Source organism: Syngnathus acus, chromosome 13 (genome assembly GCF_901709675.1).
Source record: "Syngnathus acus chromosome 13, fSynAcu1.2, whole genome shotgun sequence".
NCBI classification, from domain to species: Eukaryota; Metazoa; Chordata; class Actinopteri; order Syngnathiformes; family Syngnathidae; genus Syngnathus; species Syngnathus acus.
Genome location: NC_051098.1, coordinates 12302043 through 12326685, shown reverse-complemented (window position 1 = coordinate 12326685; position 24643 = coordinate 12302043). Strand labels below are relative to the sequence as shown.

The following is a 24643-nucleotide window of genomic DNA, read 5'->3' as shown; positions in this document are numbered from 1 at the left end:
ATTGCGGTGCAGTGCGACCCGAGCCCCGATGATGACCATCAGCGGCGTGTCGTCACATCATCCAATAAAAAAGTCGTTTTGGCCAAATGGTTAATTCAGAGAGAATTCTTTTCAAAGTAGTAAAACCTTGAAGGTTAGACATGAGTTGAAAATGTTTTTACTCTCTTGTTGCCTTGTTTTGTGGGATTGAGTCTCGCATAAATAAACTAAAAAAATAAACTGAAGCCATTCGTGATGGCCAAGGCTGAAATTAACAGTATAAAAAAAAAAAACGATCCTTTCACAGTGTTACAATAAAACCACTAATAAGGTTTCAAACCAAGGTTATTTAACATTAGTAAACTTCCAAAGAACAAAAAATAAACGACTGAGCAAAAGCCGCCGCGATTGAACACTTGAAAAAATGTTTTTGGAAAATAAGCAGCAAATCAATGAAAGTCGAGCCCAATCGGGCCGGCCCCAACAATCCGTGATAATCCGAGCCCAAAAGTCAAAGGCTATCCCCTAAACCTCACAATTGGCGCTTTTCTGACACTGCCGATTTCATATCCTAATGGCAGCCAGATTTTTTTTCCACACGTACGGCACAAATGAATATCATCAACACGCAAGCCGCCTTGCTCATTTTCTTGCTGCCCACCTGATTTTGCCGCTCCGTCACGCTTTCCCGCTAATAACAATCAGTGTGAACATAATTAATCTTTCTGCGAAAGAGATGTGGCTTTTGCTGTTCCAAGAATCTAACAGGAACATCTGTCGCCAGGGCAAACCTCATGGCCAAGAAGTCCGCTTGCTTGCTCGCCAGGTAAAACCTTCAAATTGGACGTTTTTCAAGCTGTCACATTTCTGTATCAAGATTTCAAAAGCAGCAGGCATTAAGTACGAGGCCAAAAGAAATCCGGAATGCTGCTGATGCTATGATCGTACACGGTGACCCTGGATTCTTTTTTGGCCACTATTTTCACAATTAGTCCCTGGAATCAATAAGAATCAAAGGCGGCAGCAAGTTGGCAATAAAACGAGGAGGCGAGCGTCTTCCGAAACAGATTTGCATCGACGACGGGACCTCCGAGGGCAGCCGCCGAGCTGATGTGGATAGAAATATGCTGCTTGAAGGTCAAAATTGTGTGGTTAAGCTAAATCAAGATCATCGCCGTGTGATTACAACGCTCGCCATAGGCGCGTCGAGTCGAAGCGGCGGCGGTACACTCGATCGATGCTGTGATGTGAAATCAAACTGCGAGTCGGTGTCATCAGAGTGCCTTTGATGTGCAAAGGCCCCCCTTGTGTAAAATTAGCTGGCGCAGACAAGAGAAGAAAAAAAAAAAGCATCGCCCGAATTAGCATCCGGCGGCTTTGTTCTTAAAGTTGTTTTCACATCAAAACGCGGACGAAGTGGTCGTTAGATGCCAGCCACGGCAGAATGAAGCCATTGACTATTCTTTTCTGCCTTTTGTTGTGACCTTTGACTTTTTGGGCATGCTCAGACAAAATGCACAGGGACTCTCCACGCTTCGCTTTCCAGCCACACGCACGCATGGAATTGCTAATGAGAAACCATTAAGGTGAAAATAGCACTCAAAGTAACATTGGCCGGACCCGATCACTGATTAGACTCGAGGGTAAAAGTATTTTCCGGTCCCTGGCGGAGGCAAGCGCTGGACGCGGGTCCCGCTACGTTTGCCGGCTTATCAGCGGCAGACAAGAGCCTCTTCTGGATAAAGGCACTCAAGCGGGAGCCCGACTGGCGGCTGCCACAGTTGCGGCGTGCCGATAAGGACGAAGCCGCGCCGCGCCGGGCAAAATTAGCAGAGCCGAGATGCTCGGCCGGCCGACTGCCGTGCTGTGCTGCTTCAGGTTTGGCTGAACCTCTTTCCAAATGTACGTGCGGGCATTTGCCATACTCAGCAAATAAAGCGTGTGTGTGACAATCCAGAGTGTAGGAGGGAGGATCAAGAAAGACGTTGAGACAAAAAACGGTCGCCTTGACATGTTGACGGCGTGAAATTAGCTTTTTCGGAGCGAGCACAATCAAGTGCCTTGATGGAGATCTGGCTCGTTTTTTGTGCGTCTGTGTTTTTTTTTCCTCTTTTCCCCTCATGGGCGCATCTGCCTGCCCAGATACTGGATAATCTAGTGGCTCGCAGCGTTCCTAATCCCAGAATGGGAGGGAACTCGGGAGACGACCACATCGCCAAACTATTTTTAATCTCTTTCAGTGGAAGAAGAAGGAGAAAAAAAAAAAAAGTGGGAGACGTTTAACAAAAAAAAAAAGAAAATTAAAGTGCTCAGCTGATTCCAAATATATTGGGAACTTTTTTCCACATTTCATGAACAAAATTGTTTTATTGAATCCTCTTGAATCATCTCATTCCAAATGTCCATTTAAAAAAACTAAAGACAGTTGAGCTACTCCTCCTCAACTCAAGCATTTCAACTTTGGCTGGCATTTCAAGGCGGCTTGGGCGTTTCACCCCCCACAAGCAATTTCAACAATAATTGCTTTCTCTGTTGTCATGATGATTCCAAACATAAAGGAACCTTTATGGAGCCTCTAAATGTGCACGTTGAATCATTTGGAGGTGAACATTTATGGGGAAATAACATACAATAGCTAATAAAAATATGTCATCATCATAAATGTACGGCAGCCCGCGTGGCTCTTAACATTCTGCGCTTATCAGCGATTCCATCAAAACGCCAGCAGAGGCTCGTCCATATGTAAATGTTATGTACGGCTGGGCCGGGCCGGGCAAAGTGCAATTACCTCGGGATTACATTCCCTTACGTGCGCGCGGCGTCAAGCTAAGCACACAAAGAACAGAACAGCGGCGTAATAAGAATCCCAACGAGTTGCTGATGCCCGTCATAAAATACAGCACGGCTTCTATTTACAAGCGGCAATGAAAGTGCCTGGCGAGCGGGCGGGCAATTTATGAAGGAGGAGCTCAACCTTTTTTTGCCCAAGGGCACGTTCATAACCTTTGCGTTGCATATTGGCAGATGGACATTTTGTCTAATTGAGTGTCTTGGGAAAAAAAAAACCAAAATACAAGTGTAGTGAGTGCAACGTCTTCTATATACAGTATAAGTTACAAAACAAACTGATGAACTAGTTTTGAAATCAGAGACAAGTAAAAACTCTTCAAATTTTTTTAAAAAAAGTGGTAAAACAAATTGCAAGCAATATCTCTATTTTTTTTTTTAGAAGTGTAGACAGTCATTTTAGTAATGACAAAGTCGATGCCGAATTTGTCTTTGCGGGCCACATAAAATGATATGGCAGGCCGTATCTGGCCCCGAGCCTTGAGTTTGACACAGATGCAGTAGAAGAAGAATTTAACATATAATTGGGGCATACATTTGTGTACGAATGCATAGAAAGTGATGTAAAATATGGGTGTGGCCTCACGTACGTGAAACGGTCTTCTCCCTCCCTCTCGAGCATCGTCGGGCAATTTTGGTTTCCACAATTTGGATGAAGAGCCGTGCTGGCTGCTCAGCTCAACAGGGTCAGCGGCTCTTCACGCAAATAGCGGCGTGCCCCGGCTATGGCCACACTCAATTTAATAACACTTTCCAACAGCTAACGCTGGCGTGCCCCCACGCCCCCTCCCCATTTCTCCAAACACTATAACATCTCAATTACAGCGGGCCGCTGCGGTCGGCAGAATTAGGATGGTGTTTTTCCTAGCCCGGCGCATTAGCGGCGCGCCGTAAAGCAAGCAGACATTAGTCACTGGTAATAGACGCTAACCTTAATGACACTATTAAGATGGCTCGCTGACGGACGAGGGAAGTGGCACGTTTGTTCAAAACGCATTAGCGTTAAGCTAACGTGAGGGGGGGGGGGGGAAAACAACTGACGGGCTAGTTTTGTCTGAAAAAGAAGTGAGATCGAGTTGATGGCCTTGGTCATTCGGTTAAGCCATGACAACATTGGCAACAAAAAGTTTTGAAAATATCTATATATAAGTGGGACGTTTGCTCAAAATGCATTAGCATTAAGCTAACGTGAGGGGGGGGGGGGGGAACAACGGGAGTGAGATCAAATTGATGGCCTTGGTCACTCGGTTAAGCCATGACAACAACAAGAAAATATCTTACTCTTTATCTACCAAAAAATAATAGTGAGTAATAATGGACGGCCATTAGCTGTCGTGGTCACAAGCAAGCGCGTCGTCCTGCTAACACTTGCTAGTTAACGTGTAGCCGCTCAGGCTTTAGGAATCCAAGCGAGCGCCTTTGATGGCTCCAAATCGAATGAGGACAAGAAATAAGATCATCACCACCTTCTTCCTCTTCTCCGGTTGAAAATGCAACTAACTGCAAGAAAGAAGTGCACTTTCACTGAATTAAAGCAGGTGTTTCCATAATCACATTCTCCTTCCCCGACATGTTTTTTGCGGGATCGGTTTCCTCGCACGGGGCTGATGGCGCTCAGCCTTCTGCTGTCGCTTTGTTGGCACGTGTTGGGGAAAACATGTCTGCCTTGAGCAAGCCGCAAAATGTCTGCTGAACTTGAACTTTATCAGCAGCCGTCGTGTTGGAAACCGAATGAGGAAAAGAGTTCATTTTTAAAGCTATTAATAGATGTTTCATTTATAGCGCACTGGAGGTTACGTGGCATAACTTTAGCCATTTATCATTATTTGGACCCAATATTAAAAATAAAGTAAAATAAAAGAAAATTAAATGTTGACTTTAGCGATTTACAAGTGTGAAGGCCGGAGGAGGAGTGACGCACAGATTGTCCGCTCCGCCGTCTGTCGGACGAATGAACTTTCCTTGAAGGTTAGCCAAATTATGATGGCGGGCGCCTTGATGGACAGCCGCATTACATTTCACAGTCCTACTTGGCCTGATTAACGGGACGGGGCGACGTGATTAAGACGTCTCCGATGGTGCTGTCAATCTTCCAAACGGCCGGGACCCCGGCGCCGCCGCACTCCAAATGGCCTGGCGGGGGGACGCGGCGCCTGCGTTTGCAGCACTCGCTCATTTAAAAGAGCCCGCCATCGCCCACTAAATCTCCGCCGGCCCATCTGGAGACGGGGGCCTCGTACGGGGACGCGAGTCCACTCGGGCTAGCCATCACCTTTACGGTCGCCGGCCGATACGGCACTCCATTAGCATTAACGGCGGCAAATCGAAGACGAGCTGGCCGAGACGCTAATAGCAGAGGCGGGACACTCTGCTTTTGATGAGGGCATCTTGGACGACCTTTTTTTTTTTTTTTTATATATATTCCAACACGTGAATTTAAACTCAAGGTAAGTACCAAAGTAGAAGCCCAAGTTGTTAGACATTGCACTTTTGGCCACTGGAAAAAATAATAAAAAAATAAAAAGTTTTGGCCACTCGCTAATCACATGAGCATTCTTTTTAAAATTCATACGTCCACTTTTTTTGTATTGTATTGCGCAACAAGTTCCTCGCGTCTGACACCTAAGCATCCAAAATTACGAGCAAAACTTTGCAGCAATGAAAGTAAAAAAAGAATGCACCGAATGAGTGTAAATCTGCTTAAAGCGCAAACGAGCTCTTAATTTATGAGGGAGGGTGGGGAACATTTGCCAGGCGACTGTAAATACCTAATCTGGAGGCGAGCGGGCACGCCATTGTTTGATCTGACCACTGGAGCGTGTTGTTTGCCAAGCGCATTTTCATTTTGATTTTCTCTCCAAACATCATGTCATCATCATTAATCAGCCGGGCTTTGCGGGCCTTAATTTGACGAATGGTCCCCCCTCCCCGCCTGCCGCCTTTGTACGCCGGCAAACAACATACGGACGTGTCGTTCATCAACAACAATCCCGTGCCAATGTTAAAGTTCATGTAGCGGCGCCGGGATAATTAATGGTGAGGCAATAAGATGAAAATGTCAAAGAAAGCAAATGAATCGCCGACATGCGCCGCAACGACATGGAGAAAACGTTGACAAATGCGACGGCGCTTTTGGAGCTGTGAATTGACCGCATTCGGTCTCGCCTCGAGATACAAGTCGGATTCGTTTTGTAACCGAGCTTGGAACTCAGGGTACTGGCGGTGGACTACAATGACATCGGAACCGTGCGATCCAAATTTCATGACAGAGCTTTGTCGAATAACCTCTCCGAGAGTGTCAGTCAAAATGAATGATAACTTTGACGGGGAATTTGGGATGCGGCGCCAGGCGGACTCCTTAGCGCTGAGAGTTGGAGGAAGGTGACGCCGAGGAGAAAGGAGTCACAGGCCAGGAGGGACGCCGGAGGTGTCAGCACGGCTTTAGAAGGCGAAGAGTAACACGGGCTGACAGATGAAGTCGCGGAAGGAATCGAACGCCGCGCGTCCAGCCGCCCGTCAAACGGGAACTCATCTGGCACGGGCAGAGCTCAAGTGTCAAACAAGGGTGGCGGTGATGGGGAGGAGGGGGGGGCGCAGAAGGACGTCTGCGGGTACAGCTGCCACACACGCACACATACACACGCTCACGCTAAGCGGCTTTAATGAGCAACAAACAGCAGAGGACGCGAGGACGCCGGTTCAGATGACAGCCGTGCCTGCGATCCCGTTTCTTACCACGTGAGCGTCCATTCGACGTAAAATGATGACAAGGAAGCGAGCTGTTGCAAATAGGATCAAATGAGCTCCGACTAAAAATAGCCAAGTGAGGATGCAGGTCAACAATTTGATAACTGCAGGCCTTGTTGCAAAACATTTAGCCCGTTAAAAGTTGCCACGTGTTAGGGACGATTGCCAGCACCTTTTCCCAAAGAGGATTTTCGGATAAATATTGTTTTAATCCCGCTTAAAGTCAATTAATAAAATAAAATCATGATTATTATGAAGTGTACTCAGATTAGGGGGGCGAAAATGTCACTGCTAAATTGTTGCATCGATTCAGTTTGAGGAACGTAGAAAATGGCACAATGTCACCAAGAAGGTTCCAGAATCCACACACCATCCCTGCTCGGGCTCCATTTCTTCGATTTGCTTGACCACCGAGATGCCAAACACAAGCAGCAAAAATGGAAGGTGGCAACCACAACCAAAAGCAAAAGCAGGCGGCTTTCCGGCCGGGGCTCTCGGGGCTTTGAAAGCAGGAGAATCGATGAAGCTTTCAAAAAATACATTTCCATCTCCGGGATGCTGAGCCAGGAAATAGCCACATATCATTTTCGGCCGACAACGAGCGGGATGAAAAATAGTCGAGCGCTGTCACCCGGGGATATTGATTACGGCTGAAAATGCGATCATTTGGCCCATTTGGAGGCTCGCGCCGGCAGATACGGATGCCTTGGAAACGTGCGCCGAATAGACTCGAAGAGGTCCAAGGCACGCTTACCCGGGCTTCCCGGTTCAGCTTTCAAGTCTGGATTTAGGTTTCAACGAGGGGGGATTGGATCCACGGGAACCTATGAGGACGGCTTTGCGGCAAGATTTCAAATGACTGCAGCTTCCAATTAGCGATTGGGCGAGGGACGACACGGGGACGTTTATGATGTAGCCGTCACTTTATAGACGTCGACGATGTCATCATTTTGATCAACGCCGCCGACGGCCATTTAATGGAGTAGCAGACGTGACGTTTCCAAGTTCAATTTGGCCTCATTATAGTTGTCAGCGTTCAAAAGGCAAATTGCGGACGAGGGAGACGGCATCCAATTGAAACGTCCTTCTCCATCAACGTCTGCGGGGGGGAACACGATGGGAGCAGACACTATCAAGCAAAATCGAAGGGTCCCTCAAGGTAAGCAAAGCTGCGTTAAACCGTGCACACGCTAGCGCTAGCAAACAGCGTTAGCTTCAGGTTTGAAAGCGGGCGGAAAAGCAAACTTTGCAACCCCAATCGTGCTCGGAACCTCGCCCAGGTATCTTCATTCCAAAGAGCCCGAGGACGGACGGACCTGTCGCTCGCTGCTCATTGGGGGCGCTGTCATAACTAACGGCCGCTAGCTAAAGCAACCCTTTGCTTCTCGATTCTGCCGAGTGTTTTCCCGGAATGGACAATTCAATATACCTGCGCAATTTCTCTTGATCTTGAGATTCAACTCTCGCATCAAATAATGCTGCACTCTTAACGTTGAGAAAGTCATACATTAAACATGGCGCAGGCCAAGTAATAAGTTGTGTTTGTTTCAGTGGAGTGCATATGAAAAATGTAATATCAAGTATCGCCCAAGGATATTAATATCACGCCCGTCGAGAGGGGGGGAAAATTTTTTTAGACATATGGAGGCGGAAACACGCTCGTGTGAAAGCCACAAGGTAAGCAGAGCTGCAGTGTCACGTTTTATGCGCTCAACTTTTTCCTGCAACATATTTTCTTCAGCGTAGCCAGAAATAGAAACTTTCCTCCCTCAAAAATACACAACTTTGTACTCCATATGGTTATTGATTCATTTGATAGTCGATGAATCGTTGCAGCTCAAGTACCGGGTAACAGAATTGGGCTAATACCGGCCTTATTTGGACTTCTAGAGTAGTTGCGGAGGCTGCCGATACCAGCCGCCGATACTGAAATCAAGTACGTATATCTCAGCAGTAGATGGCGCTAGACTACGGCAGCTAGACATTTCGGCCATTCGTCATCTGCAGCAGAAAGGTTTTTGATGGTAATTTTGGGGCATTGAGTTCTCGTTATCGGCGAGCAGGCTTCGGGACTTTTGCGAGTCGCAAGTGGCAACTTCTGACAGCTTTTCAAAGGAAAAATCATCACACTGAGCTTTACTTTGGCTCTCAGAGATACGCAAACGACGGGCGGCCCTTCTTCCCCGGATGCCGTCGATAGGCCGTCGGCGCTTTGTTGTCTAAGAGCAAGGATAAGCGGCGTGACAAAGTCAACAGGACAGCGAGGGCAAGCGCAATGCATCATTGTTTCATTGGACTTTTATTTCACGGAATGCCAAAGCCGTATTGGGGGGGCATTCTTGGCCGCCAGTCGTTGTCACAGATTGCGACAGGCTCGGGAGGTTCTGGTTCGCCGCTGATAGTCTTGTTTACTGGCGCCCGTTTTGAAGCCAAGACTTAGTCGGCAAACAATGACCATTTTTAAATTATATATTTATTCCAGCAGCTTGCATGCAACATGAAAAATGTGATTTTCATAGCTCCACTTGTTTTCAAAGGATTTTTTTTAAAGCGTAAAACAAATGTACAGTTCTGGAAATTTCTCAGTTTCAGCTACCGCGGTGTCAAGAGTAACAATCAAAATGAAGCTGTCATGATGAACAACTGCGATTAAGAACATGGATGACAAAATGGACTCGAGTTGTTTTGTTCTGAATAACTAATTTGACGTCAGGGCCGAGAGCTCATCGACGACTCCTTTTAGCCTCCTACAGCGATGGCTGTGGTATCTTGAGACCACGCCCAGTCTGCCTCAGCAGAAGCATCAAACATGCACGAGGACAAGCAACCACCCAGGCGGGGAGAAGAAAAATTCACACCAGACTCCCAAACAAAAGAGTTGCCAACAAGCGAGCGTCCCTCATGAGCCGGTTTGAACCCAAAATAATCAAACGCACAAAAATCATCAATGATACACACACAAAGAGTGGAAGAGGAGACACCATGTGACCTCTTGAAGACACAAGTGAAACAAAGGATGTGGAAAGAACTCCATTATGAGGAGGGCGTTAAAGAAGATGGGTGGAAAGACGGCCAAGAACACAAGGGCAGCAGCGCCACCTAACGGGCAAAGTACAAAAGAACATTCACAACACTCAACTCAAGCCTTCACACAGATAAAGGCTCCAAAATAGGCTCAGGGTGAGGTTGAAATCTTTTTTCAAATAAATTATTAAATTAATAATAATAATTAAATTTCAAATAATAAATACATTTTAAATAACTAAATAAATAATAAATAAATAATTTTGTGCTGTGCATGATACGTAGCTCGAGTGCAATTCCATGTCAAATGCGGAGAGAAAAGATTCACTGGTCAAGCACAAAACAAAAAAGTAATTTTGCCTCAAAATGCCCTCTCGCATCACAATTCCCTTGAAAGACGGCACAAAGTTCAAAAACTCTTTTTGTGTAACATTTTAAAATAAAACGTCATCAAATAAGAGGCTGGCTCACTCACCTGTTGACGCTTCCCCCGGCTGGCGACTCCATTGCAATTTGTCCAATTAAGAATTTGTCAGACGAGTGCGCGTCGCTTATGTCCAAGTTCGCATATCTCCATGTTCTGTCGAAACCTTCATCAACTTTAAAACTAACTTTGGAGGGGAAATAATTTTGTTGTGTACTCCTGAGACGGCGTTCCGGAGGCCACGGCATGACGACACCTCTTCTTCACCGCGGGCCGAGAGCCGCAGGTGAAAAAGAAAAATAATAAAGCCCGCCACCGTGTGGTTAAGACTGGTATTACACCTCAGCTCTAGAAAAGTATTGTCATCCTTAAAAGTTGTCACTTCGAGTTAAATATTTAAGGCTGTTTAAGCTGGCTGTAAAATAAATTTCAAGACAGCATTGAGGTTTATTTTGAATGTGTTCTGCAACCAAACACAAGCCTTGAATCTAAATTTGATTTGACTTGTAACCTTTTTATCAAACAAACGCTTGTGCTAAAGTGTGTAAATAATCCTACAAAGCGCTTGAGTTGCACTTCCAACAAAGCACCTAATGTTCTTTTTAAAGCTGCCGTGTGCCCTTACGAAGGCATATTTCAACATGCTCCCGCGGTGCGCCGCTGTCAAGCAAATTATCCGCAGACAAATGCACCAGACCAAAATAGAGCACACTTCATCAAGCAGCACGCTTTCCGTGGGGATGAAAAACGGACAAGTTTTTTTTTTAATATATATCTTATTGGGTTTGTAATGAAGCAGCACAAACAAAAAAAAGTGTTTGTTTTTTTTTGTCTAAAATATTTTATTGCTTTCATGCAAGAGTGCCATAAAAGACTATCACGGAAGATGCAAAAAGTTGTTTCTGTACAAATAGACGGTGGGGATGTCATAAATAGAAGTCAAAAGGTAAAAAGTGAGAAAAGGGCGGTGGGGTATAGTTGCAGCACTTTGACATGCATCAACAACAACAAACATTCAGGATTTCGTACGGGACAATTGGCGTGCAAAAGACGTTGCCAAATTGGAAATAAGCCAAAAGCAGCCTTTAGTAAAATCCTCAAACCCGCATCTTGAGAATTCGGCCGATTATTGTTTGCTGGGTGAGAACTTTGAAGCTGAAAGTACCGCTGCATAGTCGCGTGAGGCCTCTTGACAAATGTAAACATACGAGACGAAAGATTTGCGGCTGGCCGAACGGCCTTCCGGTGTTGAGCCAGCCAACAAATATTTGGCACTTTAATGTGGGATCCTTGGTCTCCTGCTTCGCAATTTGGGTGGATTGGTACCAAATTGTGGATTTTTAGCCCTTTTCCAATACCCACTATACATCAATTGCCTACACACTATCGTAAATACACACACAAAAAAAACACTAACAAAAAGATATGAGAAATTCAAGCTGCAAAACTTTTTCACGGTGAATCAAACGCCCACATTTGATGGCGCAGGCAACAAATTGAATTGAAATTCAGCATCATCTTCAGCACAGGTGTCAAACTCAAGGCCCGGGGGACAGATACGGCCCGCCACATCATTTTATGTGGCCCGCGAAGACAAATTGTGCATCAAATTCGTGTCATTACTAGAATTGCAAATTGTCTTCACTTTTAATAATATATATATATTTTAAATATTTGACCAGTTTTTATACGTCTGATTTGAAAACGAGTTATTTGTCAGGTTTTTTTGTAGCTTTTACTGTATATAATACGAGGTGCTCATACGTTTATTTGGGTTGACAGTCATAATGGCCCTCCGAAAGAACCTATGACTACAATGCGGCCCGCGAAAAAAAATGAGTTTGACACCCCTGATCTACAGCATCCATCTTGAACACTTGGGTTGCTGGGATGCTGCTGCTGCAAAAAAAAAAAAAGTGATGCCTTGGTCAGGCGAGTGCAAAATAAAACGATTCTAAGAAGGCCTTCGGTTGAAATCGTAATACAATGCGATCCTGTTCGTACCGTAAGAAGCTAATAGAAATATATATAAAAAAAAAAAGGACTCTTACATTTTTTTGGTAACATTTCTTCTCTCCTGATGTCATAAGATGTGTATTCCAATAAATAACGCGTTTAAATAAACACAAACAGACCCAACACCGCCGTATAGTCTGGTACAAGCCCCCCCCCCCCCCCCCCCCCCCAAAAGGAGTAAAACTCCCACTGGACCAAAACGAGCCCTTTTGAGTCATTCAAGGAGTCTGTGATAAGATTTTATCAAATTGCCAGGATTCAAACCAAAGACATGCGTGGTTTGTTGCCCTTCGAGACTGCCATTGAAAAATACCTCTGACAATGCGTCAGACCCAACACACACATACACCTGGCAGAAAGTGAGCAATATGCAGTTTTTGAATTAAATTTCAAGATGGAAAAACAAATGCACATTTAACAGCAATGTAACCGAAGTTTTTAAAAAGACAAATCTGTCAAAATGCAAAATCGACCGGTGTACCGAATGCTCCGTCAAATACGGTAGCTAGGTCATGCATGGTAGCAGTCACCTTTTGCGTGTGTGTGTTTTGGATTTGGAGGCATTTCAAGTACTCATTGCATGTTTTTTTTTAGATAGATTACAGCCCCTTTGGGTTCACGGTGGAATTTCACTTCAGCCAAAAGTTTTTGTGAGTACTGTGAGCAGTTAACCCAACCCCCCACCCCCCGAAAAAAAAGAAAAAAGAAAAAAAGGAGTGGTTCTCATTTCTTCTGCTTCTTGAAGATCTTGAAGGTGTGTTTCTTGCGCGCGGCCGAGGAATCCGTGTCCTCGCCTGTGGAGCCGCTGTCCTCCTCCAGCGGGCTCTTCTTGGCCGACAGCTGCGGGATGCGGGTGGCGCCCTTGGCCCAGGTGGGCGAGGGCGTCTCCGGCTCGGTGGAGCTGAGCGAGCGGGTGGACTCGGCGGGGCTGTGGGCCTCGGCCGCCGCCCCCTCCACCTGCGTCGACGCTCTCATCATGAGCACGGGGCTGTCGGGCAGGTGTTCGCCGGCGCCGCCCTCGTGGAGCCGGGCGCCGCCGTTGGGCAGGCCGTGCAGGAGGGAGGTGGGCTTCATCAGGAGGCCTTTGGAGCCAAACGCCGAAAGGCGGTCGCCCGCTTGCGACAGGGACAGCGACGAGTCCGAGTCCGAGCGATTCAGGTCCCTGCCGGATAGAAACGGGAAACACCTCAGCCTGCGGGTCAAAGGTTATCCAAAGGTGTTTGTTTTCAGGCAAAGAGAAAACTGTGAGCTTGGAGCAGGAGGAATGCAAAACAAGCAAAAGGAATGTCGAGTGAAGCAAAGTGAGCGAGACTTTAGTTGAACCTTCCGAAATGCTTCATCGGATGGATTGTCAATATTTGGCGCTGAAAGTGAGCATATTAATCAAAAATATTAAAAGATTTCATTTGGGAAAAAATCTTGGTGGTTAGTTACGTTAGGAATCACCATGGTCAGGTTTTAGGTTTGGGCTGAATTTTGGGTTACGGCCCGATGTCGGGCTTGCGAGGTTGTACCGCACCGCAGGGCATCGCATGCGTTAGAAACGCTTGTGAGCGCAGCCGCTTAGCGTCCACAGGCGCATGCCGCACGGCGATGGATACCCCAAGCTGTCGCGACGCGGCGAGTGCGCTTTGGAGACGTCGGAGAAAGCGAGGTCGGGAATCGGGTCCATGGGCTGGAAGGAAGGCTGATAAACGTGGGAGGGATGAAGGGCCACGGAGGAGGAGCAATGCGGATTGGCGCCAGAGCTACAGATGATGGCGGGGTGGGACACGGCGGAGGCCAGCGGGGGCAGGCACAGACTCTCCAGGTGGCCAAAAGAATGACTGCGGGACTCGCGGAAGGTGGGCCGGGGACGGGGGGGACCCGGGTGCGAGGCTCCCTCCCCCTGCTGACCCTCCGGCAGGGAACCCTCTACCAACCTCTGCGAGCTCAAAGCCAGGTGGGGGTCCATGTGGCGCTGGCGCAGTGACATCATGCTGGGAGCTGCGGGCACAAAGCGACAAGCACGTTATCCAAAAGTGGCAGGCGCTGCCGGTCGGTGGAAACACACCAAAAAGGGGCGGGGCTGGGAATTGACTCCACGTCACGACAAATAAAGAATTGTTGTGTTTGAAAATGTGGCAAAAAATATGATTTTAGATAAGATCATGTCTTAGCCACCAGGGGGCACTGGAATATATACAACAAAGCTCCAATATTGCATCTGCATCTGTTGTCTAATTTCTATTATTAGATTTACACATGACATTTGACAATACACATGTAGGATGAAGATATTGAATCGGAAAAGGTTATGACTATCTTGACCATTGCGTCAACCAAACAAGGAGTCTTTTCCAAAAGGCCGCCCGCCATTTGTGGTGTCTTTCCTGTTTACATGTGCAAGAAAGGAAATCGGGAGGCAGGTGTTGCTACGGTGAACCCCCTGCCCTGCCAGTTGTCTGAAAAGATAAAGCTCGTCCCCTCATTGTCGCTTGACACCAAGACGCCGATGGCTGCGCCAAAGCACTACTTCTACATTAGACACAGTTGTGGCCTTAGCATGAAAGGAGCAAGCTGAAGATGGCTTCCCATGCAAATACGCCAGCAGGGGGTGCACCGTATTTCACTTGTTTGCAACACAATGATTCTGGCCCGTCAAAGCACTTCCAAAAGTATTGCAACTGCAAGGTCCATTGCGTTGTTTTCGTTTTATTTGTGTTTCAGACCCACACATGCACATGTAAATAACATCAAATACAAGTTGGTTTCATATTTATCTCTTGATTTGAATGCCAAATGGAGAGTACAAAAGCAGGCTTGCCGTTCCAATACTTTTGGAGGGGATCGCACATACCCATACTCTTGTTATCAATAAAGCCCGACATCGGCATTTAAAAAAAAAAAAAAAAAAAAAAAAAAAAAAAAAAAAAACATCTGAAACTATACATCAAGAGTAACATAACTTCTTAGGTCCCTTACGACAATTAAGATTGTAATTACAAGCAGGAGATTGTATAAAAAAAAAAAGAAGTGACAAAAACCTATTTCAAAAAAGCAGATGTTATCCAAATAAACTGGACACTCAATTGGAACCAAATTGAATATCAAGGCGGTAGGCAGGCACAATGGCTGCTTTGACAGGCGCTTCAAAAGATTTTAGGAGACGTTAGATGCCGCTGGTGAGGTTAAAAGCAGGGGAAAAAGCCGGGGTGGGTCGGACGGTGGTGACTTTGATTTGGTGGTGGGGGAGGGGGGTTAATCAATCAAGAAAGAAGCCAACCGAGATTTTTCCACATGGGCTGACAATCGGAGCCGACGGACCACAGGTCACTGGCTCGCCGCTCCAAAAGCCGAGCGCCGTCTGCAGTTGAGCAAACGGGGAAGACGGCGGGAGGTGCGAGCGAGGTAGCAGCGGCGCAGCCGTGAAGAGAAAGGAGTGAGATAGAAAGAGCAATTAACGCCCATGAGGAGACTTACGGAAATTCCTCCAAACATCCACTACAAGAACAACAACAAGAGTGGCAAATTATTTTGGTTTTTGCATAGAAAATGGACGGCGAGGCCAAAAAGTACATGTGGCACTTCAAGGATTTTGCTAAGCTACTGTCCCAAAAAAAAATCTGTAAACCTTGTGAATAGAATCTAATACAAAAGGCAACATGGTGGATTCATCCATCTGTCCATAATCTGTAGGTGGCCGTAAACAACATGCACACTTCGGGACCCTGAGTTTTGAGTCTTCAATCAACCGAGCGTCGTCATCAAGGACAGGTGGACACATGCATGCGTTCAGGGAGATGATGGCAAATGGAACAGTACATGATTGACAGACATCAAACTCCGCCTCCAGCCGACCTCCGTCCGACCCGTCACGAGTTGTGCTGTCTAGATTTCCCCAGCAGGCTCTTGGGATGCTTAAGGGATCGTTTGCTACTCCCCACCGACGAGCCCAGCGACTCGGACGAACTCTTACATTGCAGCACGGCGGGCATGATGTCCTCGTCCAGGTCGTCCATGTCGTCCGATACCAAGAAGTGCTGTGGCGTGGCCCGTCCGCCCGCGAAGCCGAGGTCCAGGTTGAGGGCCGACGCCAGCGAGGGCAGGCCCGGGTTGTTGACCACGATGAAGCCGGTGAGCAGCTCGATCTGCTGCCAGCGGTGGAGACGCTCGCGCAGGGCGGCCGTCACCTCGCCCAGCGCTTGTCTGGCGAGCGAGCAAAAACAAAAAACCCGTCAGTCACGCGCTCGTCAAAAAAAGTAGGATTCAATATAAAGAAACAGACTGCCTCACTTTGCTGCCAAAATCTTATGGTCCACGTCATCCAGGGACGAGCTGTGCGCCACGTGGAAAGTTCCAAAAAGGGTGTTCCTCTTTTTCTTGATCTTCTCCGCCTGTAACACAGCAAAACAAAAAGTGCGTCACGTCCCGCCAAAGTATAAATCGATTTGAGAATGTAACGCAAGTGTCGTACCCCCTCTTTGGCCACCAGGAGCTGCCGTTCGGCGTTCTGCTTCTTGATGTTGTAGTACTGGACCTCCACCTCGTGGGTGAGCTGCAGCCACTTTTGGAGCGGCTCCGGAGGGGACCAGCCACTCCGTGACTCCAGCTCCTTCTCGGCGTTCTTCAGAGCCATGCGCACCTGCCAACAACAACAGAGGCCATGATTAAATCCACAACTAATTGAATAAAAATAAAAGTTCTATTTGTTCAAATTCTCAAAATTCGTGATATGACGTCACGCATTTTCCACAGCGGCCCGAGCTTTCAATACCTGCTCCAGCTCCTCTTCGGCGTACTTCTGTCGACTGAGTTCGTTCTCGGTGCCCTCGCGCAGCTCCCTGAGCCGCTGGGCTTCCTGCTTGGCCGTGCTGATCTCGTCCCGCAGCTTCTGCTCCAGGTTGACCTTCTCCACCTCCACCGAGCGGTGCTCTTCCTGGGCGATCTGCAGCCTGCCGGCGACACGAGGGGCAGCATTGAGGCTAATTAGCATGCCGCACATTTACAGACATGTGGTACATTTTGTAAATCACCTTAAAAAACACAAATCCATCCATCCTTCTTATTTATCGTTATGAAATGACTTTTCAAGTTGTTACACTGGCTTTATGGCTGTGCAGGCGCTGACGTCAGCAATGACACGCACCGAGAGAAGCCACCACGGACACTGCCGAGCAATCGCACGGCACAGAACGCTCCTCAGCTGATGGCTGGCTCACAATAAAATGGCACTGGAGGCTTCGACAGCTGTCGGCGTGCAATTATAGAACAGTACAGTTTGTTGCTCAGTGCTTGTGTGCGACCGCGACACTGTGCATGTGTGTGCGTGTCACTTCTATTTTTAGACTGGAGCATGACTTTACAAAGGAGGAGGGCTTCATCAGCCATGACTTAATTACTCAGCGCTTAGTCACGCACAGAGCGAGCCAGCCCATCATCACAGTGCAGCACTTCCACAAGGGAGCGTGGCGTGGGAATGAAGGCCATCCCCATCAAAGAGAAGATTCCCGCTCAACCTCGCAGGAGAAATCGATGAGCCGTACTTGACTTGCCCTTGTCCGCTGGGGCAGAATTAGCATCAGAGCCCCCCCTCCGCCCCACATGTTAAGCGATCACGCTTAACACCTCGTCTCTGAATCGCGGGGTTCTGTAAAAGGCTCCCAGGAAATCCCGCCTCCTCCTAACGCCTCACCCTACAGGGACGCGGCGGTATCAAGTGGCCCGAGTCGGAGGCTATGGAAAGAGAGCAGCTGGCGGGAGGGATCAGGGGAACATACACGGGCGGCCTAAGCTTCAAGAACTGCGACATTGGACTTTCATTCTGAAGCCAGAGTGGATTGACATGGACACACAAAGCTGCACACATATTTGGGTTTTGACCGCGATAGCATATCGGCTTCAGCTATTGTTTATCATTCTCTATCGCTAATAAATATCAGAATTGAACTTGTCAAATGAGGTCAGCGCGCGAGACAGTGTTTGAGCCTCGCTGGACCGCCGCCAGCAGTCGAGCGCATCTCGCCACTAGGATCGCCGGCCGGCGCCAAGGAGCAGCGTCTCCTTGAAAGGAACAAGACAAGACAGCACGCGGGCTCTGGAGCGCATTCCTCGTCGTATTAGCGGCCCCCAAAATAGTTTCTTCAATCACCTTCGCCACAATGGAGCTCGCCCCGAAACGGCTCACTCTGATCTTATCGGTTCCGCAAGGCTGTTGAAATATTAGGAAGCACACTGACTGCCACGCACTCCCAAAAAGGAAGCCGAGAGCCGACAAACCGGTTTGAAGGAATCAAAAAGGACTCACTTTTGTTGCAGGTCGTGCAGACTTTGCTCGGCCCTCTGCAGGCCCTCCAGGTCCTTCATCATCTTCTTCATGTGATCCTTGGAGTAGCGGTTCTGGATGTACGCGAACCAGCAGCCGCCCATCCCGATGACGATGGACACCACTAGCATGAAGTCCTTCAGGTGGTTGTGCCTCTTCACTGGAACACACACAGTTTTTTTATTTGTTTAGTTTTTTGCTGCAAGCAAAACCAGGAGCACCACTCCCGTCTGCTCGGCCAACAAACACAGTGCGGCTCAGCCTCTGGATAGCGCTGCTTTGAATCTGAGCTGCTAAAAAAAAAAAAAAAAAGAAATGACTCAAGCTCATTTGTGTCATCCTCAGAAAATATAATGCTGAGTACATCCCACTGAGCAGCTTGTAAGCACAGACGATTAAATATTCAAAGGAATACGATCCAAATATTTGGGCGAGGCATGGGATCAGGTTACGACCCGCTTTCAAAGTCAACCCGCAAACACATCTCGCCGGCTCTCATTTTGTGCACACGAGTAGTTCCTTCCTGAAGTCCCTCGAACGGGAAGTTGATGTCGCCGCAACGCAAGCGCGTCTCTCTTCAGAGTGTTGCGGTGGAGTTCAAACACACCCCGGATTGAAATACAACCGCTCAGTTCCCGTTTTGTCAGCGAGCCAGTGACATTGTGACAGCCATTTTGAAACAGGATTGGACGCACATTTGCAGTCAGGCATTGTGCCGTCATTATGGAAGGAGAGTTGATGTTCAAATATGGTCACAATAAAATTGGATGTTCAAATGTATGCAAGCGGTGCACGCTCATTGTGCGCATGTTTGAAAATGCTGCGGGAGGCGCAGCGGGCGCTTAAAGAGGCTGTCAAGGCCAGACGGCGCCCGCTTGTGTCCTCCCTCCCGGGTGGTGAAATCCACGGCGACATATGCCACGTGCAGATTCCCCTTTCTCGCTGCACATCGTCAACAAAGTAGGCCAAGCCGGTGTCGCCCCTGCTCGCTCGTGTGGTCAGATAATCTGCTCAGATAAAAGCAACATGATGGCCGCCTTGATATTTCCTGGTTTCCCATGCAAATGTTTCGAATATTGCAGCAGAGCTGAACATCTGTATGGACTCCAGAGCTGAACACTTCCTCTTCCCAGCTTTTTGTTTTTTTAATCCTGATCTCTTATCTGCCCTCCTTTTGAGCTAACAACAAAGTATGCGGAACTGATGAGAGAATCACACTTTAGCGCAACGCGCAGACGAAAAACAAAATGTGGCGCCGCCACTTACTGAGGGGCGCTCCGAACAGCACGGTGTCCAGAGATTTGAGCTGCAGCTTTTGAACGTGGCTGCGGTCCAGGATCTTGAGGATGGCGTGCGTCAGAGTGGAGTTCTTCACGGCCAGCCTGAAGGAGAACAGACGCGGGGGGAAGGAAGTCAGGAGCCAGATGCGAGCGCAAACATCAGGCGGCTTGGCTAAACGTAGCGGACCTGGGCATGGCGCTGCCGTTAAAGCTCATCTTGCGGAAGGCCTCCACGTACTGCGGCAGCTCCACGTAGCTGATGAGCCACTCCACCACCTCGTCCACCGTCCAGTTGTAGACTGAGGACAGCAAGAGGGAAGCGGAGGTTAGCGGATGCCCCTGAAATGTAGCTCGACGCTCAAGATGACGAGCGACACATTAGAAACTGTTCTCACGTGATGGAACGTTAGCTTTTAAATGAATTTGCAAATGGTGGGGTCTCTGCTGCCTACTTATGACAAGTTAGGGGAAAAACGTGCTATGCCAGGCTAAACCGCACAAGTTGGCTCCAAATGAAGGTTTACTTTGCGTGGTAGCCAGAGAGCGCCTGTAACGTTCGCGTCCGGGCTTTAGCCCAAACGAGCTATCCGGTGTCATAACAGTGACAAGGGAGAGGGAGGGGTGAGGGGGGGTAACGTAACCGGCAGCACCCAAACTGCTGGCGCAAAGTCAACGTGCGCGAGTGAGAGAAAAGGCGGCAGACGGTGAAGGTGTGAAAGACAATAGGCAGAAACGACAGATGAGAGCGGGTATTGCGACAGTATCTGTGTCGACAGGCTGGAGGATGTTGCCAAGTGTGTCGCTCTTTGCTCGACACGGCGGCAGATAGAGCGCCTTGACCGGTAGCCAAAAAGTCAAGTGGCAGATTAGGAGAGCCGCAGATTGTTCACTCACACGGAGGACAAATGACAAACAGTGCGAGCGCGGGGGACAGCGAGTGAGACAAAGTGTTGCATCATCACAACATTCCATTCTTTCTTTTTGAGAGCGCTACCTTCCGAGCCCTTCCAGGCATTCCACAGATCCTCCACGCTGATGAACTGGTCGTCTCCGTGGAAGCTGTTGTGCTTGGCCTTGGGGTCGTGGTAGTTGAGATCCTCCCTCAGGAACTGCGGGGCGACCACAATTGCAGTTTAGTGCGCCACGCCTGGCTCCTTTTGTATTATGCAATGGTGTCACGCGCCAAAGGAGACGGTGGAGACGTTCCAGCTGTTACTGAAGCTGCAAGAGTGGCGGGAATGCTCAGTGCTACTCTTGATATAGTTAACATGCGTGAAAACACGGGTGCTTGCTGGTGTCAAGTAGCACAACTCGACACAAGAGTTGTTTGAATTCTCACCAGCACAAGATAGAAAGGCCTCAAGTGATCGTTTCAAATGGGGCCGCCATGGAGGGAAAGCTCTCCCAATAGACGTCAGAGTTTCATCAAGTGTGTACTCCACGTTAATGATTGACAAAAACGAGTTCCGGTAAAGAGCAGCCGAGAGCACGAATGAGGAACCCTCGCCGTCGGCCGAGGGATGATTTTTTTATGAGCTTCTTGATGACAAAGCCGCTTGAGGTTGAGTGAAGCGACGGCATCGGGGTTTCCGCAGGTACGGGCGACTCGAACTTCATCGAGGGGTCGAGGAGTGCCCGCCCACGCAGAGCACTTTGAGAGCTGTAGCAAATTAGCTCGCCGCTAACGGCTCCTCGGCAGCCCAGCAAATGTTTCTCGACGTGGTATCGAATGATTTTCAATGGCATATTAATAAATTGATTTCCACAAAATCCACGTGTTGACTTTTAATGAAGCATATCGGTCCGCCGCCACCTACCCCGTCCGTCTCCGCCACATCCACGTTGCCGTTCTTGTCGTCGTCCATCTGCTTGTGGATGCTGCGGATGGCCTCGAAGCTGAGGATGGGGTTCTCATCTCGGCACAGCGGCTCGTCGATGCGACACAAATCTGCCGGGGACAAAGTGGCGCGCAATGTCAGGACGTGTCGAGCGGCGGCTATGAAATCGGAACAAATGCTCGGTCATCACAGACGGTTTGAATTGTCTTGAAATATCGGCACAGACTCGTTTGTGCCAAAGACAGGCGAGGACGTTATTGCATAATTGGCCAATCTGTCAGCGTGGCTTTATCGAGTGGCTCCCGACTTCCCGGACCTCCTTCCTTTTTGCGTTTGCTTCCTCCTCCTTGCGCGGCCAGAAAAGCTTGTTTGGAATGTGCCGCACTTGTCAGCTTTCTGTGTGCATTTGCAGATGACGCCATGTGCTTGTGAGAAGCACTGCTGCTTTGACTCTGTCCTCCATTCTAGAAGTTTTGCACTGTGAAGCTGAGCAATTGCCAAATTCAAACAGTCAAGTCCAGGACTGGTCCGTCAACTTTAGCAACATAGCATAGTTGCGCTTTATTCACGTGTTACAGCAAGTCTTGACACCAGACTGAACAGGAAAAGCCTACAACACTGAAGAAGTTGGCATGATCAGCGGCGGGAGAGCGACATATTTCCGCTGCCCCCCTCAACAAATAAAAAAAGAAAGTGCAGCTGGCAAGTTGTCGTCGTGTGAAAGCGTTCACCTGCGACTCTCCCATCATTTGCCTTGCAAACTTCTGTCGAGCATGCAGATAAGAGAACGACAAACCAGTTGGCCTGCTTTTTTTTTCTTCTTCTTCAATTATGCAAGTCATCCGCAGCGCAGACCACATGCCACACGTTTACAACGACGTTTACAGCTACCGACAGCAGGAAAGAAAAACTGCAAAGCTGAATGCGAGCGTGCATTGCGTTCTCGCTCATATCCACAATTTACAGTCTGCAAAAAGACACGAGGCCCAGGTGACCATCTTGGGAAGCCTGCTTGGGAAGCAGCCATGCTAACTGCTAACACACCACGCCGAATGTTACTCGGGCCCAACAGATGCCTCTGGTACAATATGGAGGTTTTGGTTTGAGTGATGCACTCAGAAAAACCACACGTGGCATCGGAAAACGCTGCAGCTTTTTTTCACGCATCCGTTTCATGTTAGTCAACAATAGGTGGTCCCACACAAAAAGATCTCGGCCAGCCTGCTCGAGATCCATTTCAGCATCAGAAAAGAACTTTTGCGCTAGTAGTGCCAGCAAGGGAGAAGTCAATAATTAGGCAGCCCACAGAATTTTTCACATAAGGGCGTAGACAGACATTTTTCAGAAATTTCCCCCGGGATGCCAAGGAGTGACTGACCACTGCCCATCTTGCCGATCAGGATGGGAATTTCATACTGCACGCGTGGATCAAGTAATTCAAAGGGAATCTTCACACGGCCCAAACTCTGGCAATGATTGACAGCTGCGATGGCAGTTAGGTCAATTGCTTCCTTTCTGACTAAGCGTTTTGATGTGCGCTGGAGAATGCGGAGCCAGCCGGACTATTCTCAGCCGGGCCACATATAGGCCAGCCGCTAAGACGCACGCCGACTTTGAGTCCGGCTGCTCGACTCCAGCTAACATCGTAACTGACTTGTGCAATATCTTTTCACATTGATCGATCTAAACTTTCTGTGAATATTGACTGTAAACTTTTGGTAGATTTACCAGATATTTTTCCAACTGCTGACAAGCCCGCTCACCTGATATGCCATTTTCGGTCGTATCCGCCGCCGAGGGCGAACTGGGCCTGTTGCTGCGGCTTCCTCCGATGAGACACAAGCAAAATATCCACAGGGTCACCATTTTGTTGAGCTCCATGAATGCTCCGCTGCTGCAAATACAAGAGAAGCACTTGAATCATTCCAGCAAGCAATGACAGCACAATGGCAGCATTGTCTCAGGTGAGGAAAAGAATGAAATAAGCAATATTACTTCTCGGGTGAGGCGCGTCTGTAACAATGGCAAAGTTGCTAGCGTTCCTCATGAGGCTTCAAATTTAAATGTGTTATTTAGAATCTGTATTTCTTCTTCGCTTTGCACACTTAGCGCATATCAAATTAGGAATTTGAAAATAAAAAAAAACACAGACACTGCTCCATTCATAGATGTCAACAGTCTCACTACAAAATGCTTTTGTTTCTGAGCCGATACTGAGATGAAATGGCCATGATGTAAAAAAAAAAAGACACACACACAAATCCTGACATAATTAAGAATAATTTAAATGTACTTAACAATAGACAAACACAGGCAATTGTATGAAGTGTGGAGTGGCACGATTATCTGATCATCACTTTGAAATGATCCACAAATGATCAAGGCGGATTTTCAGGCTAAGACAGAAGAATATAGAAGAAAATCTCTGAATGATGACAAACATTCTTATTAAAAATCCTGTTGGGACCCAAATTACTGTAGTGTTCGGGTGCCCCAAAACAAAAATGTCGAATAGCTTACGACATAGAAATCAATTCCGCCCGTAACGCCAATGCTAGTTGGAGTTGAAGCTAGCTTGCGTGACAACCGAGTCATTCAATGAAAGACGCCACAACATTGTCATGCTTTGAATTGACATCTTCCGCCCCGTTGACGGCTGGCAGCGAGGCCAGCGTGCTTTCAAGTCCAACGGAACGACTTGACGTTTCGCGACGGTAATGAACTAGCTGCTACTTCATCAGCACTGAAGCGCCCCAAACTTACGTGTCATAAATACAGAAGCGGCTTTCAAGTCGATTTTATGGCTCAATTATCATCGCTTCGGACATCCAAAATACAAGAAAGCGAGGACGCGGTCCTCTTGGAAGGTCTCCCCCTCTCTCTCTCTCTCTCCCTGGCTTTCTCCACAGCGTCGACCCGAGAAAGTGAGTGACTGCCCGGACTAGCCGACTCCGACAGAGCCGCAGAATGTGTAGACACAAGTGGATCTTCTTCTACGCTTCGCGTTTTCCCTTCTCCTCGTTGTCATGTGACGACGCTCGCCCCCTAGCAATTTGGAGGCCACACGGAACTCGTTTGAGGGAATAATCGAAGGGCGCCATCTTGTGGTTGGGTATGGATGGACAGGCGTTCCACATCCTTGATAGTGTGTACTCCTGTGTCCTCGCTACTAAGTGTGTACTAG

At 48.0% G+C, this 24643-nt stretch overlaps 1 protein-coding gene and 1 long non-coding RNA gene across 8 annotated transcripts; one reads left to right on the top strand and one right to left on the bottom strand.

Annotated features, from left to right (window-relative positions):
* Positions 1-12073: 12073 nt before the first annotated feature.
* On the bottom strand, positions 12074-24440 carry stim1a (stromal interaction molecule 1a). 7 transcript variants are annotated; one of them, XM_037267033.1, is made up of 14 exons: positions 24223-24440; positions 23223-23350; positions 21439-21569; positions 20616-20730; positions 19809-19920; positions 19608-19723; positions 18324-18501; positions 16794-16971; positions 16494-16661; positions 16313-16413; positions 15996-16225; positions 15303-15383; positions 13639-14023; positions 12074-13199 (listed from the first exon to the last, which is right to left on the bottom strand). In XM_037267033.1, the coding sequence occupies exons 2-14, from the start codon at positions 23338-23340 to the stop codon at positions 12761-12763; spliced, it is 2352 nt and encodes a 783-aa protein (XP_037122928.1). In that variant the 5' UTR covers positions 23341-23350; positions 24223-24440; the 3' UTR covers positions 12074-12760. The 7 variants fall into 7 exon arrangements, with proteins under 7 accessions (XP_037122928.1, XP_037122929.1, XP_037122927.1 ...); XM_037267034.1 differs by lacking the exon at positions 15303-15383 and adding an exon at positions 15500-15520 and having other exon boundaries at positions 23223-23353; positions 24223-24439; XM_037267032.1 differs by having other exon boundaries at positions 23223-23353; positions 24223-24439.
* LOC119132113 lies at positions 22671-23302 on the top strand. Its single transcript, XR_005099792.1, has 2 exons — positions 22671-23104; positions 23182-23302. It is a non-coding gene; the product is annotated as an uncharacterized LOC119132113 (long non-coding RNA).
* Positions 24441-24643: the final 203 nt, after the last annotated feature.

Coding starts and splice junctions, on each gene's coding strand:
- stim1a (XM_037267033.1), bottom strand. CDS start 23,340: ATGGAGCTCAACAAAATGGTGACCCTGTGGATATTTTGCTTGTGTCTC. Junction 19,921..20,615: donor TGCCTGGAAGGGCTCGGAAG/GTAGCGCTCTCA, acceptor TGCTGTCCTCAG/TCTACAACTGGACGGTGGAC. Junction 16,414..16,493: donor TCCTGGTGGCCAAAGAGGGG/GTACGACACTTG, acceptor GCTGTGTTACAG/GCGGAGAAGATCAAGAAAAA.